The sequence below is a fragment of the Gobio gobio genome, assembly GCF_949357685.1.
Source record: "Gobio gobio genome assembly, chromosome: 13".
NCBI lineage: Eukaryota > Metazoa > Chordata > Actinopteri > Cypriniformes > Gobionidae > Gobio > Gobio gobio.
The window spans coordinates 7,623,965-7,641,671 of NC_137106.1; the positions used below are offsets into that span (position 1 = coordinate 7,623,965).

Here is a 17,707-nt window from a genome sequence, read left to right on the forward strand (position 1 = left end):
ACTCCTCATCTCGCTATGTTTTTAATTGCACGAGTGACGCGACAAACAAGCACTCCCGTGAGTAATAGAGCGAGTAACTGTCACAGGTGGTGTCTGGCAAACAGACGATGACGAAGATGAATAAAGTTTCAACAATTTTAATAACACTAAAGTTCTTTACAGCAGTGCTTCTCAGACCTGTCCTGGGGTTTGCATTGCACATTTTGAATGTCTCCCTCATCTGACAAACCTGATTCAACTCATCAGCTCATTAGTAGAGACCGCAAGATTGAATCGGGTGTTACTAATGAGGGAGACATCCAAAATGTGCAATGGTTGGGGGTCCGGTTTGAGAAGCACTGCTCTACAGGACAGGCAAACAGGCAGTAGCAACACACACTACACATAGACGAGATCTGACAGGCACAGAACAGACCAGGGAGATTATATAAGGGAACTAATGAGGGAGAACGCAATCAAGGACAACAGAAACAGGTGTAGATGCTAAACTAATCAGGAACACACGATGAGGGCAAATCAACAGAACAAAACATGACAGAACTAAATGCACACATAACAAAAGTCCATGAGTGTTACAGTAACGCAATGCGAATATTCGCTTAGCTTTTGGTGTGCGCACACCATTAGCGTTCGCACTGTCATTAACGTCGAACCTAAAACTAAAACTCTTTAGTGAGAGAACTTGTTGAACATCCAAAACAATGCTGTGTGCTGGGCTAAATACATTCGCTGTATGTGTGTGTACATTAGGGCTTGCATAGACTAGTCAAGTAGTCGAGAGATCGACTACTTCAACCATTAGTCGGCGCTGTCGGAAAAAATCGACTACTCGAGCGCACATTAACCACGTAATTCATCAAGGATGACAAAAATATCGTAATTTGCCAACTTTGTAAGAATACTTTAAAATACAGCAGTACGATAGCTATGCACAACCACCTACAATTGAAACATCCAAAAACAAAGGCAAATGTTAGTGAGACGCACACCATGAAGCAAACAAGCATTGGTGAATCCGACTGGAGCCCGTGTTTAAAAAAAAAGAAGAAAAAAGTATCCTCCCTATACACACTGTTGCAGCTATTAAAATAGTTCAGCTTTGTTTTTAATGTCAAAGTAGTTATATTTTGTTTAGTTTCTTTATTAAGTTAATTTAAAAAAAATTTGGGAGCATTTTCTGTTTGTTAAATTAAAGTTTTTGTTTTTTAAACTGAAGAGCAAGCGGCCGCTGGCCGAAAGTGAGTTAACCCAACGCTTCCTCTCAAATCAACACTTGATTTGTCTTGCCTTAAAATCTATAGATAAAACACTTCAAGCATCACCATGTTAGTTTAAACGTTTAGCCGTAGCTATCACCACCACAGTAAAAAGGCATTTTTGACAAGTTGAGGCAGGCTGATACTGCTCGCAAACGAAACGGGCTATACGATCTAAAGTAATAATAAGCAAAAAAAAACAAAAAAACATTCAGTTTGTCTTACCTTACACCTCTACGCAACAAAAATATAGCCTAAATCCGATCTTCAATTCCCGCACTATATGCACATTTAACGGAGTTCACGTCAATGAAAGCAACAGATAGACTATAAGCTGTATTTTATTTATCATCAGCTAATTTCAAAATCAATGACTATTTTATAGTGAAGGATATACGACCACCCTCTGCAGTTTCAGGTGAGGGATTCAGGATATCAACTTCTTTGAACCCAGTTCCACCATTCCACCGAATGCTACACTCTGGAAAGCCATGCACATATAGTTTGCACATATGACGCGAATGTTAGGATTGCAATGTCGCGTGCAGCTATATATTTGGCTTTTACTTATGTAATTGTTGCATTAAGCTATGAATTAATAAACATTTATTGATAAGAACTATTTCATGTCTTTTAATTTACAGTAGCATGAACCACGAGTAGTCGAGTAACTCGAGAATCGTTTTGATAAGAAATCGACTAGCAGAAATCAGTAGTCATGCAACCCCTAGCATACATATGGTGGTATATGGTGGAGCTGAGAACTTGTGAAGAGCTTATAAAATGTGTAAAGGAGTCAAAAGAGTGGCAGGAATCCCTCCATCACACACACACAAATGAAGATCTGCTGCAAGGAGATGCCTGTACTAGAGCTTAGATCTTAAAATAATCAAGAGCGACCCTACCCGAGCCCGTGCACGTTGTGTCCGAGTCCGGCCAGACACATTAACTGTAATTATGAGCCCGAGCCTGATTTAAACCTGACAATTTTTTAATACGTGGGCATTCTGACGAGAACAAGCCTGTAATGAGTGAAGCGGAGCGGTGTGAAGCTCAGCTCAATAATCAGCTCTATGCCAGCGCTCCACTCATGAACCCTCACCGGTAAAACAACGCTTGCTCAAATCCCGCTCAGACATGACATTTATCTGTACTGTAGCCTACTATACTTGTTCTAGCCATTAAACAATGTATTTTGTTTCATATGTATGTTTAAATATTATAATGTTATTTTTTAAATGTAATCTGATTATGAAAAGTGCAAAGATAAGAAATGATTTTGACCTCTTCATTAAGTTTTGTTTTGTAGAAAGCCTTTCTTTAAAGTGAATTTATTTTGTATAAATTGTATCTTAATTTTAATGTTTGATGTTTGATGTTTCATCAGCCAATTGCCTGGATTTGCATTGCACATGAATCATAAATAAACCAAAACTCAGCAGGCTCCTTGCCTCACAGACATGAGAAATATGTGTATAGAAAGCTTGAAATGTCTACTTTTAAACAAAACAATTCGAAACGAAAATAAATATTTAAGCAAAGCGCACTGTTCACGCGAGAAGCTCTTGACTGGCGTCTCAGAGATGTGAGTTTAACTTTGTACACATTTGTTTCTTAGTTATAGTGGTGGGAAATATCGGCCTGACCCGGCCCGCGGGTCAAGTTCGGGCCCGGGCAGAGAATCTAAACTCTAGCTTGTACCGAACTGTGATTTCAACATCGTGACTATGACGAGAAAAAACAGGTATGCTTGGGACTTCTGTCCTTTTTAGGGTCGCACCCTGTGACATCATGTCCTGTTTTTGGTTAGTTTACGTGTCTTTGGTCCGTGTTGTGTTCATATTTCAGTCGAACCGTATCAGAGTTCATTTGAAAGCAGTCTCAATTAGGGCTGTAACGATTTGACAAAAATATTTTTTATAAATATAATTATTTTATAAATAATTGATATTACAATCAATGAACGATTATTTAGCTTTTTTTTTTTTTGCTTTCCATTTTTTGCCCTCATAAGGTTTTAGAGTAAGTTCCTGATAAGGTTTTTACTGTAAATATTTTCTATTATTAAAGGTCTACTATTTCTTTGTGATTTTAAAATACTTGAAGGAAACGGTTCACTTTCAGCAGTTATTGTCTATGGGGCAGATTTATGTTTGTTGTACATACAGATAAATTAACACAGTAGGCACATTTATTACATTTACATTTATTTGAATGCATTTATGAGAAAGTGATTGTGTGTGAATTACTCATAACGTCTCTATTCATTATGAAGCTGTGGTTTGTACGTACTTCAGAGGTATTAAAATCTATGCTTATAACGTTTCTAAGCTACCTTAGTGACTTTACTTTAATCACAGGACAGCGTTGACACTGTGTTTCTGCGCTGCTCTCTGTGCGCGATCTTCACGTGATGTGCTTCTGTCTGAGTGTTCGTTTTGTCACAATATATCAGGCATTAGTTCAACATAATACACATCTGATGGTCTAAAATCGCTTTAATGTTCAAACTGGCAGGACTTAAAACACATACAAATGACAAAGCTTTGTGAGGACGCAGGTGAAAGAGGTCTGCCTTCAGGGCGTGCGCGCGTTGTCAGAGACGCGACACGGCTCTCTGTCACAGAAAAAAGCTGAGCACTGAACGGAAAAGTTTTCCGTATTGTTGTTTTTGAATAGTGCACAATCGCTTTAAATGTTCAAACTGGCAAGAATTTAAACGCATTTACTTAACAAACTTTATGAGGACGAAAGTGAAAGCGATCTGGCTTCGGGGCTTGCACGCACCGTCTGTGTGTGTGTGTGTGTGGCAGCGCGTAGGCTATAAGAACGGCGATTAACTGACTTGTATAAACTGTAAGTTACTATAGTGAATCTGAGCATCTATAAACAAAGATAACTGCACCTGCATCTCTCTGTGTGCCTGCAAACTGCACTTGATGTGACTGACGGGGCAGAGTCACGTGACTAAAACAGAAATAACCGACATGGGAAAAATACGTCGGTTAGAGGTTCTGAATTTCGGTTTCGATTATTTTTCGATTAATCGTACAGCCCTAGTCTCAATCCACTTGTTTGGTGCGCACCAGGGTTCGGATGCCAGCGTTGACACGTACTCAAATGAACCACACTAACAGAGCAATCGCACCAGGGTTCGGACCAAACATGCCAAATGTGAACACACCCTTAGGAATCTGAACATTACCTTCTGCCCCTGCTTTACACATGATCAGATGAGTGCTCTGCTATACAGCAGAAGGGAAGAGAGAAAAACAACCCCCACAAATAGACAGGATTCTAAGAGAAAGCTAGAACTCGCCAGATCAATGAGGGGTGAGATGACATGATCGGTTCATGAAAAGTATGACGTACGAAAAGAGAAGCTCCATTAACGGCTCTTATGTTGGAGGTTTGCGTATTAGATGCTTATTTCGGTTGGAGGGTCCTTTTAGCAACAGCTGGAAAAAAAGCAAGGCAGAAAATCTTTTAATAGAATATGAAGGGAGATTACAATATAGTTACTTATTAACGATTCAGACATTCGGCAACTATTCTTTGAATATATGAAGAATAGCAACTAGAATACTCTGTCAATTGGGTTTAGATCAACAATGCCCTTGACTGACAGAAAGATTACCTTTCGCTGAAACAGTCTTTGGCGGTTTACAAGCATGGAAATGTCATTCACATCCATCAAGCTCCTGAAGTATATTCATGGACTGTTTAAAGATGTTAATGCGCAGACGTGTTATTTATCAACTGCGGAAACAGGAAATGATGAGGGACGCCACTCAAGCACTATTCAGCTGTCAATTCTACATTGGGCTCAGTCACAACACAATGTTGTTGCTGTGTTACAATGACAATAGAGCAGCATCTCCATGGAGATATGGGTTGATTCTGATGTGAGAGATGTGTGCCGTGCAAATGTTGCTGCCATGGTGCTAGGGTTGTTAGTAAATGCCCATGCTAGTTGGTCCTTAGTTTAATACTAAGGTTTGGAGATGTGCATCTGCAGGTTGTGTGCAGGAATAACGCCAGCAGCCGTGAGCAGCCCAGATGAGAATTTGCCTGTCAGAATAGGATAGGCTTATGGAGGGGGATATTTGTTTAATAGCTATTTGAGGCATCCAAGAAAAATCTCAGCAGCAGGCGATATTTTTAGGGAAGATTATGGAATTACAACCTTGAACTGAAGTTGGCTAGGAATATTCTGTTCCGACTTGCTTGAGCAGATATTACAGGGATTCACAGAAGCCAACAGATTGAAAATATACAACAAGCTATGTAAAATAAATGGTATGAAAATGGTATAATATCTAAAAAAAAAAGGCACATTGTAAACCTAAATCAGTTGCATCAATTTTGTTTTTAAGTTAAGAAATGTAAAGTTTAAGAAAGCAGTACTCGTACACTTTAATTGCTCTTAACTTCAAATAATTGAGTAAGCTAATTTGTGCATTTAAATTAAAATGATTAACTTGTGTAGTGGAAACTTGGCTAGCTTTACTTTGCTAATTCAATAAATGCTACCTTGCTTATTGGTAACACAATGCATTTATAGCATTAGCATAGCATAGCACTTGCTGAATGAGTACAGCAATATAGACCATTTAAACTTGTATCTGTTCTCATGGTCCACTTGTCCACCCCCCCAAAAAAAACAACATAACAGAAACTCTTCTAAACTAGCATAGCAAAACATTAAACACTACTAAATCTCCACATTAATCTATTAATCACACACAAAACATTATATAACACTTAATTTTAGCATTTACTCTCCCTTTTGAGGGTCATGCAAAGCATGCTGGGAAATACAACATCCCAGCCCAGTTTCGGTTAAATTTAATTTAGTCTACATTAAAAGAAACACGTTCATAAAACTCAAAACAACGAAACAATTCAGATTACTCAAAATGTCAGTTTTGTGAACTCAAAAGAAAAAGAAAGTTCTAAATACTCATAAAAGTTAAGTTGTTTGAACGCATTTGTTTAATTTGAGTTGGCTCTACTCAAAACAATGAATTATTTTGAGCGTTAGGGTTTACAACTCGGTTCTTGGAAGACCATTTGCCCTGCCCTAAGGACAGCCCAGGTGCCATCCTTTCTTTTTAAGTATTGCAGTTTAAAAACAAGTGATTTTAAACCGTCTAAGCGCAATACGCAGCAAAAGACAACTCATTTCCCTATATGTGCGTGCTGTCATCAGAGAGACATCTGAGAGACGCGTGACATGAAGCCGCTGCTCATGCTTTTTGCCGACTAACTGGGCTTGAACGGTAAAATACACATACTTATGTTTCAAAGTGACCATGTCTTTGCAAGTAAACACAGTCGTTTATGTCTTATGTGATCCCTGTAAAGAGTTGAGAAAGAAAACGCATGTATGTCTTAAAGGGGCTATATGCAACTTTTTCCCCAAAATAAACGTAACAATAGCCTTTTTATTTTACCATTTATGACTCAAACATCTCCTGATTAGTATACTGACACCTTGTCCGCTCACAGTGGGTGCACCTATAAGCCTGTATCCTATTTTTCCTGTTTTCTGGCGGTTCGTCTTTTCCCGCGCTGTCTGCGGATGTGACGTCACCACCGCTGCGAGAGCGAGCAGAAAATGAGAGCAGTTCTGTTTTTTGGCCACAGGTGTCAGTCGCGAGTTTAAATTTCAGAAAAACGCATATAGCCCCTTTAAAGTGACAGCATCCAAATGTACCTGCTAATGTTAATCAAACAAAAAAGAGAAAATTTCTCACTGCTCTTGACTGAATCACTTTTGTAACTTTAATAAGAATAAATGTATATTTCATTTACAGTGATGCCAGTTACGCGTTACTCTAATCTGACTTCTTTTTTCCAGTAACGAGTAATCTAATGCGTTACTATTTCCAAACCAGTAATCAGATTAAAGTAATTTATCCAAGTCACTGTGAGTTACTATTTTAGTCATTTTCCTTAGTAAACATATATATTTTTGCTTTCTTCTTGCGTCTCGGGGAGAGTATTTATATTAAGTCAAGAAAGACTTCACTTCTGTCTTTATTACATTTTTTATTAAAACATGTTTTTTTTTTTTCAGGAAATATTTTTTCATTTCAACTTAAAATGTCAGGAGATACATTGTTGACGTTACTGTTAAAAATGCACTTCCAAAAAACGGTTGTCATTTTTATGTTGAGGTGGCAGGGGTGTTGTTGGCAACTGCTGAATGTAAGTAATAAAGTAACTTGTAATCTAACTTAGTTACTTTTAAAATCAAGTAATCTGTAAAGTAACTAAGTTACTTTTTAAAGGAGTAATCAGTAATCAGATTACTTTTTCAAAGTTACTGTGGCAACACGGTTCATTTACACCGTGAAGACTATGCAGTGGGTTTTTTTATACATTGTATTACTTTATACAATTGATTTAGTATTTTCTAGTTTTTCAGGTAGGTCTATTTTGTCTTTTGTTCTATTGTAGTTTGTTTTTCTAGGCCTGTAATGAGTTTCTTTGCTTTCTTTATCACCGTTTACGTGTCTTTAGTAAGAATAAGAATTATGAAATTTCAATGGTATCAAACATGCTGATATCATAAAAACCTTATTTAAGCCAAAAGTAACTATTTGGTGATATATATATATATATATATATATATATATATCATTATCGTGAAATTCAAGTACTGATATCGTGATATGATTTTGGTCATATTGCTCACCCTTAAGTCCCTGATATGTAAACAACAGTTAATGAAGCTGCATTGTGATATAGACGCTATTCTGTAATAATAAAGATGAAGAGCCAAATCTCCATCCAGGACCAAGAATTATTCTTGTTGTTTGGAAGTATTCAAATATTTTTTATGTCTATTTCCAACAAGAACAATGCTCACCAAGGCTGCATTTATTTAATAAAAAATACAATAAAACAGTAATAATGAGAAATATTATTACAATAAAAAAAACAGATTTTATTTGAATATGTGGTAAAATGTCATTTATTCCTGTGATATTCAAGTATATGAGAAATGTCAGCATCAAATTAATCAAAAGTGACAAATAAGACATTTATAATGTAACTTAAGATTTATATTTCACATATGCTTTTTTTAAATCTGAAAAATTTGCATAATTGATACTGATAAGAACCATTATTAATAAATGAGTACCAATAATTAATAATTAGAACGATGTCATGTGACACAGACAAGACTGGAATAATGATGCTGAAAATTCAGCAGGAATCATTTAAAAATATATAAAAATAGTTACATTTTAAATTGTAATCATATTTTACAAAATTACAGTTTTACTGTATTTTTGTATTAGATAAGTGTAGCCTTGGTAAGCATAAGAGAAAAACCATCTTAGTCATTTCAAAACTTTTGACCAGTTGTGTAAATATCACAGACTTTCTTTTGTGCTTTTCAGAGTGTTATTGGGCCATTGAGTGAACAAGACCTGCGAGGAGACAAACACAAGAACAAAGAACAGAACAGAATAAACAACAACCAGAGACAAATGAGAAAACATGCAAACAAACCGCGCAATAATACAAAGCATAACCCTCAAACAGCCGTCTTCTAAACAGAAAGCAAAGCAATCAAAAACAGAAAGAAAGAAGGGTGTAAACAGGGAAAAAAAAGTGAGCGGCGCTCTGTCAAACTATAGAATGTGTAGGAGTGGATCTCGCACCATCGCATGTTGAAGGAGATGTGAAGTCCACTGTCAAACTCAGTGAGCACTTCACAGTCATAATAACACAGCCTGCTGTGTGGGAGTAGAGAGTGGCCATCACTGCAAGAGCGATACGCTGGGTAAACCTGGATGAGCGGATTCAGAGAGAGAGGGAAGGATTCCTGGGAGGGTTTTATTTCACTCAGCTCAGGCAGGCTGAGAGCGACCTCTCTCTTGCTCTTCTCTTTCAAGTCCCACTCACTCTCTCTCTCTCTCTCTCTCTCTCTCTCTCTCTCTCTGGTTCTGTGACGGGCCGCAGGGACGGCCGTATGACTGGCTGGCTGGAGGGGATGCATTCAGTGCCAGCCTGGATGAGAGATGAAGCAGGGGATTCCTCACATTTGCTGGGTTTGTGTAAAGTAATACTTCATCCGACATGGGAATTCTGTCACTCTCATGTTGGTCCAAACCTGACTTTCCTTCTTCTGTGAAACACAAAAGTGGATCTTAAGCTAAGGCCCTGTTTACACCTGGTAGTCGTTTAGTCGTTCGGATCACAAGTAGACATTCTCGTTTACACCTGGTGTTTGAATCGTCTCTTTTGTCCACTTTTAACCACTTCTGTCCTGATTTCTTCGAGGGGAGGGTTAATGGGCTTTTTCAGATCTTTCAATCTAATGGACAAAATAAATGATTGCGTAATTTACATATGAACACGACCAGAGATGACAGAAAAACACACAGAGAGCATCAGCTTTAGTTTCTGCTCTGACAGCCGCAATACCAGCCGAACACTGAGTGTGTGCTAGAAATCAGGAATGGTGAGAGAACATTGTGCTGGTGTGTTTTTCATCTTCAAACCAAGCTTGGGTCTCAAGCTGACAAAGTTTAAATCCCGTCTGGCTAGCGCACGTCCCATAATGTTTACTCATTAGATCAGTCGGCGGAGAGTAGATGGTCTTTAGTGGCTGTTTGAACGAATTCGACCACACAAGAGTCTACATTACGCAAGCAATCCAGCTGAATGTGTTTGACTACCTCTGGAAGTGGTCCAAAGTGGACAAGATCAAAACGTTTTAGACCCCGTTTACACCTGTTTTTAGAGCTGTCCACCTGTGATCCGATCAACCAAAATGCATCATAATACCAGGTGTAAACAGAGCCTAAATGACCTGCTAATAACAGACCACTAAGCGAAGTAATCTTTATGTCTTCTGCATTACATAAAAATTTTTCCATACAGTACACACAGACAAAAAATTGGTTCTTCAGCGGTTCTTCAATGGCTCTTTGGGTGTTTGAGGTGCTATATAGCACCACTGCCATGCAAATAACCCGTTAAACCTCTGTATAGTTCTTTAAAGGTTCTCTAACTCTCTCTTAGTTAGGGAAAGGATTCAAAACTACATTAAAATACAGTGTATTTCCTGAAGATAACATGGTTCTCCACCAATAAGGAAATATTCCAAGACTTTTTGACCTCAGAAAAGCATAAAAGTGATTTAAAGCAGTTTTTGCTATTGTTGTAAATTCTCATTCATAGCAAATGAGAGTGGATTAAAATCTAAGGAGGACAATGGGGTGGTGGGATGCAACAAGACAGGCAGTTGCTGTTTAAATTATGTGGAAGGAGGAAAACAATTGGAGGATGAGAGAAAGATGGTGACTGGCTGTAGTCTTTGAATGAATGTCCCTCTTATGGTTCTACATAGGACCATTTGACAAAGGTTCTGTATAGCCCCTTTAAATATAGGTGCTATAGCAGTTAAAGTGATTCCCCTATGATTACAAGCCAATGAACCACTTTTAGTGCTATTTTAGCACCATTTTTATTAAGAGTAGCTTTGAGTGAGGAAACCTAGAACTTTGTGTTTTTCACTTTCACTTCGTGCAATCAAACTTGCCATATTGTGATTGTTCATGTCACATGAAAACCAATGCAGATCCATCACAATCACTTGGCAATTGATAGCTACTTAATTCTTTGGCAAATCGGTGGCTAATTTGTAAGAATTCTTATAAATCTCATACATTTTTGTATGCTCTGCCTACCCCCCCAGTGACGGTGGGTTGGGGTGGATCTTCATGCTTTTAATTATAAAAATCAAACGTTTTTGTATGATCATATGAATTCATATATTCACAAATAGCTTTCCCATGAGATTTTCCCCATGTTTTCCCATGAGATTGGGTTTGCAGATCTACATAAATGATGCTGAACTTGCCACAGCAGGTCTTCACATGGCATATTTTAAATTACACAAATTCAAATGAGTTTTGAGGACTACAATGGTCCGTTCACAACAAGGATGATAACTATAATAAACATATAGTTTTAAAAATCGTCCTAAATAAAATAGAATAGCAGAATCCATACCACAACTATAACGATAACAGCATAGAGAAACAATATCGTTGAAATCACTTTCAAAATGATTTTTTTTCCAGCTGATGAACGATAAAAACATTGACAGCCAATCAGAATCCATCCTGCTTTAAAGAGCTCAATTATTTAAAGTGACAGACGACAAAACTGCAGCGCATGCTTAGAATAAACAAAGCTATTGTCCACTGTTGTGGATGCTAATATAGTTATCGTTATAGTGGTTACACTTTATTTTACAGTATGTCTACTTACAGTGTTGTCTGGCTATCACCAGACCAAGCTCAATTTAAGACTGAACATTGGTCTGGTGAGTCTGCTCTGTATTTTCTACTGGACAAGAGGCGTGATAAACGAGCATAAATTAAATGACTCTGTACACAATTGGATAGTCCTTCAACCAATCGGACCACAAGAGGCGTGATCAACGGGCAACAACCCATCGCTTCTCTATCCGTCATCGTGTTAAACCCGCCAATAGCGCGCCGGGTGGAGAAGCCAGTCTGTGATTGGTTCCCGCAATAGTGTAACAGAAGCAGTAGAAATTAATGTACAGGTTTCAAGGGCGAAATCAAATCGCCGGCAGATCAGGCTGGGTTTACCCAGTCTACTTACAGTGTACTTACCCAAGAAAGTACTGGTAATGTGAGGTAACCACATGGGTTAAGGTTAGGTTTGGGTGCAGGTTCAGGATTAGTACCTAGTTATTACCCAGTTATTGTAATTGCTTTAATAAATACATAGTACTAGCAGAACAAGGCTGTAAAATAAAGTGCTATCATTATAGTAATTGGTGTAAACAAGCCTTAACAACTTATATTTCAAGTTATCATATGCTTCCAAAAGAGTTATAGATGCAATGCTTTTATTGTGTGATAAAGAGCAGCTTCTTTCACTTTCCACAGAAATCGAAAGATCTGGAATGACATGAGACCACGTAAATGATGACAGGTTAATACTTCTAGAAACTCTATAGATTGTGCTGAAGTTTAGCCAACATAACACGAACGTCAGCACCAAATGGTAAAACGACAGAACAGAGCTGGCGGCACAGGAAACGTGTGCATACACACACACACACAGAACAAGCATCAGCACAACAGAAGAGTGATACAAAACCAGGTACAAGTCTGATAAACATCCACCCACGCATGAAAAAAGTCTGTTTACAAGTTTGTGTGTTGTGCGATGATTTGTATGTGTGCAAAAAGTTCAAATCCCAGACAGAAAAGTGGGCTTCAAAAACACTGTGCCGCCGTTCTAGCATTCATTATTTTTCAGGTATGTCCTCAGGAGCACAAGTTTCCACAATCCCAGCGTTGTTTTGTCCCCCTGGCTCTACCTTTGTAAAAAAAAAAACACACACACACACACACACACACATATACGCCCACCCGCCTGTCCCTTCTAAGTCACCCTAGTCTGCACAGTTAACGTGCATGCGTGGAGGCAAGGTCAACCCTGTGCGGTCCTGCATTTTCCAAACCCCTGTAATATAACGGGGTGGAGAGAGCGTGGCTGTGACAGATAGAAGCTGACATGGCTGGAGAGCAAACAAACGGGCTTGTTTGTGCTGATTTGAGTGGATGGAGGACAGCAGAGAATGAAAGACAAAAAAAATCATCAGGCACCCAGAGGCTGGCATTAGCAGACCTTGCCCATTGAGATCTATCTGTTGTGAAGTCATGCTGAAGTCTCCTCCATTCCTTCTGAGAAGTGACCTTGAGTTCTTCTTACCGAGTAGGGCAAAGGGAAATGTCGGCTAACTAGGGTCATGGTTGACAAAGCAGATTGCAAGTTTATGCCGCATATTTAGCTTCAATTATCAATCAGAATTGTACGATGTAGCCTCTGTATATTGAGACCCGGCTTGAAAGAGCACAATAACAGGGTTCAAGAAGTCCAAAGAAAAATCGATTGCTGGCAAGAATGAATAAACCTTTTAATACAGAGCTACTATGAGTTCTGAGGGTGAAATAGAGAAAATAAATAGATAAAAACACTTTCATAACCAAGGCTGTTCAAAAAGTGGGCACTCGCTATAGTGTTCTATGCATCCAGGGGCAAAGAACAGAAGACAGTTCTCGTTCTTCTATTGCAAGGATTTCACAAAAACTTGTTGATTATCTACAAATTCCTAAACGGCTGTAGCAAGGTCACATGAAATGACTAAACCAGGAAAGTTTACCACTATTTTTGAGCATCTCCCACTGCTCTTTTATGGTGCCCAACGAATTCTAGGCTGTACTGGAGAAAACGAAGAATTTGATTTTGTACACGAACTGAAAGAGTCGGGCATCCATAACTGAGCACCAACCCTTTAACGGCTCGTTTGGTCCTTGCGTAAACTGTTTTACTGACTGATTCTCAATTCCTCCAGGATTTCAGGAAGTAAATAGCAGAAGAGGAAGTGCTGTCTTTAGTTCATTTACTCAAGTTGGCCGTTGGATAAGTCATGTGCTCGAATCTCTTAAATAACAGCACACAGACCTGGAAAGCAATTCTCACACTGTCTGTGTATTAATAACTCTTCAAGACGTTTTGAATATGATCGAAACGAATCGAGCCCTACAGTTTTCTTCTCGTTTCACTCGGATATACACCACAACAGAAAGACAATTTCAACTTCTGTTTCACAGAGACTAATAATAATAATAATAATAATAATAATAGCAAATACAAACATTTAAAATGTTGTCCTTTCTGTGATAATGAGCCCTAACTTTAAGTCAAGTCAGGTCAACTTTATTTATATAGCCCTTTTTACAATGCAGATTGTTTCAAAGCAGCTTCACAGTGAAAACAGGAAGATAATGCAACAGAATTTGATTCGGCTGAACAGCCGCTCTGGAGAAAACCGTGATTTTTTCAATTCTCATTTCAATTCTCATATAGTGTCAATGCGGGCAGATCAGTAATAAAGTTGAATATTTAGTGTCCCCAACTAAGCAAGCCAAAAGCCAAAGGCAACAGAGGCGACAGTAACAAAATAAAATGCTAGAACGAGAATGTCCACCCCTCACACATTGCAGCTCCTCTATTCCCAGTCTGTCTGAAACGCGCCGATTTCTACAAAGCCCCTCCTTCTGAAAAGCCCTGAGTGCTCTGATTGGCCAGTGCATTGTGATTGGCCAAACACCTCAAATGTAACACCCCTTACCTTAATCGCGAGCTTCAGCTTCCAAGGCTTTAAATAATTGTAAACACACAAAATAATGTTATTGGATCAAATCAAGCAGTTATAACTTTTAACTTTAATGTGCCATTTCAATTTTATTTAACCCTTGATGTAACTTAGTGATATATTAAATAAAATAAAAAACTGTTAATTCAGAAGTCACTAAATTAAGCACATTTTACAGTGCTGTTAACTATAGTCTTCTTTACCAAGATATACTATTAAAATATAATAGTATATATAATAGTATATTATATATAATAGTTTATATAATAGTATAGGATAAACATCCACCCACATATTATAGTATATATAATAGTATGTACGTCCTTCGGATGAGACGTTAAACCGAGGTCCTGACTCTCTGTGGTCATTAAAAATCCCAGGATGTCCTTCGATAAAGAGTAGGGGTGTAACCCCGGCATCCTGGCCAAAATTTGCCCATTGGCACCTGTCCATCATGGCCTCCTAATCATCCCCATATACGATTGGTATCATCCCTCAGTCTCCTCTCCACCAATCAGCTGGTGTGTGGTGGGCGTACTGGCGCAATATGGCTGCCGTCGCATCATCCAGGTGGATGCTGCACATTGGTGGTGGTTGAGGAGATTCCCCCCTTCTATGTAAAGCGCTTTGAGTGCCTAGAAAAGCACTATATAAATGTAACAAATTATTATTATTATGACAAATTATTAAAATCTCCCCCAGGACAGTTCAATTCTTTATAATAATATAATATAATAAAATTACACTGAGATGGTTCTTAATGTGTTTTTGTACAGTCATTTATATATATATATATATATATATATATATATATATATATATATATATATATATATATATATATATATATATATATATATATATATATATATATATATATATATATATATATATATATATATATATATATATATATATATTAAAACATACTGAAGTAATTAAATAGATCTAATAGCTAAATATGTTCAAGGGAACATGAACTCTTTTATAGTTATCTAAACATCCCTGAAACCCAAACCACACACACATCTATTTAAACTGACATGTGTTACTGAGGAGTTTGCGCGCTAAACTTGTGGTGGGTGTGTAACTGTAAATGTCTGTTTTGTTACTGTGCTGTGTCCATCATCTGTTATTTCCACCACTTAATCAAGCCACTCTTCTTTAAAACATGATGAGGTTTTATTTCAAATGTCTTTGCGTTTAACGTTGCCTCTCATATTGAGCTATTTGGACCACAAACACGACTCCACACGAAGGTCATGTGGTCTGATGAGACAAAAATAGAGCTTTTTTGGTCTAATCTCCACTCGCCATGTTTGGAGGAAGAAGAAGGACGAGTACAACCCCAAGAACACCATCCCAACCGTGAAGCATGGAGGTGGAAACATCATTCTTTGGGGATTATTTTGTGCAAAGGGGACAGGGCGACTGCACCGTATTGAGGGGAGGATGGATGGGGCAATGTATTGCGAGATCTTGGCCAACAACCTCCTTCTCTCAGTAAGAGCACTGAAGATGGGTCGTGGCTGGGTCTTCCAACAATGACCCAAAACACACAGCCAGGGCAACTGAGGAGTGGCTCAGTAAGAATCATCTCAAGGTCCTGGAGTGGCCTAGCCAGTCTCCAGACCTGAACCCAATAGAAAATCTTTGGAGGAAGCTGAAAGTCCGTATTGCCCAGCGACAGCCCCGAAACCAAACAAAGGTTTCTGTACCAAATATTAAGTTCTGCTTTTCTGATGTATCAAATACTTATGTCATGCAATAAAATGCAAATTAATTACTTAAAAATGTGATTTTCTGGATTTTTGTTTTAGAATCCGTCACTCACAGTTGAAGTGCATCTATGATAAAAAGTACAGACTTCTACATGCTTTGTAAGTGGGCAAACCTGCAAAATCGGCAGTGTATCAAATACTTGTTCTCCCCACTGTACATGCACAAACCCACATGACCCCTTTTTTTATATGTACTGCCTATGTCCATTTCCAACCCTATTTCCAAGGGTTCTTTAACGTCACAATTCAGTATAACATGGGAGAAATAATTTTCACTTGAATAGGGTGTGAAGACACTCACTGCTCAATGCTGGGAGACAGGTAGAGTTTCGGAAAGACTTGTGTGGCTTCAGCGTCTTCAAAGCTCACAGAAAGAAGCGCCACATCCTCTCCTGGATCCAGTGCTGTGTCCTGAGAGAGGAATAAAGCAAAATACATATTTATACATTGTTATATTATAGGCTGTATAGACAGGCAAATATGCGGTTGGCAAGATATCACAAAAGCATGCCAATGCTAAACCTATTGAGATTATGAGCATTGAGCAACAACTGTGTCTGCTTAGCTAAAAAATGTGTAAAATTTATGAAAATTCTGTATGTTTCATATTTCTTTGTGTCATAAAATAGAAAGTATATGGATTACCCTGATCAATGGTTCTCTGGTTAACTGGTGGGCGGCAAATATTTGGTTGTGGACAACAGATCCGATCCAAAATCATTCATTATTGTACACGCATTAAAGCATAGAAGAGATAAAAGTCTTATAGATTGCTATGGCACATTTTGATTTCTAAATTACCACCACCTACGTAATGATACATTATAGGAATTGTCAAGTAATAATATACTTGGAAAGACAGCAGAAATGTATATATATATATATATATATTTTTTTTTTTTTGGTTACTGTCTTACAATGCATGAACATGGCACTGAGGATAAAAAGCCTGATGCAAATTGGGAAACATTGAATGCCTTTAGCTGGCAGACAGACCAGCCCGGCTGGTGCTGAGCAACTTCTCATCTGAAGGTGGTGTGGGATTTTGGCAGGAAAAGACTACAACCAGAATTCACGCTGAATTAGCTTTAGCTTCAGCTACGGCCACATCTGCCAATCTCAAGCTTATCACATCAGAAGTTTCCGGAGGGACTCTAGATGATACTTTCTGTCCCTGTGCTGTTTTCCTAGAGCTAGGCCCTGATGCACGTCATTAGCACTGTGGCGCTAACGAAGGGCTTTAATCAAATGTCTTTCAGTCGGTTTGAACTCATCCATTTGTGATAATTGCTGCCTGCCGTGTAACCTCTGCTCCCATTAGAGCGAGCCGTGTGCGTTGGATATGTGATGTTACCAGTTAGAGGGGACGTGTGCGGGATAAGCTAACGGATAACTCAATGAGGCACATTGAGGTCTGGGGAGAAACAGCGAGCTCAGCCTTG

At 38.3% G+C, this 17,707-nt stretch overlaps 1 protein-coding gene across 1 annotated transcript in view; it reads right to left on the reverse strand.

Annotated features, from left to right (window-relative positions):
• The window catches only part of babam2 (BRISC and BRCA1 A complex member 2), a 166,581-nt gene that overhangs the window by 17,391 nt on the left and 131,483 nt on the right, over positions 1-17,707 (reverse strand). Inside the window, exon 7 of the mRNA XM_079832471.1 lies at positions 16,567-16,676. Within this exon, the coding sequence (XP_079688597.1) occupies positions 16,567-16,676 (110 nt within the window). The remainder of the gene's footprint in view (positions 1-16,566; positions 16,677-17,707) is intronic.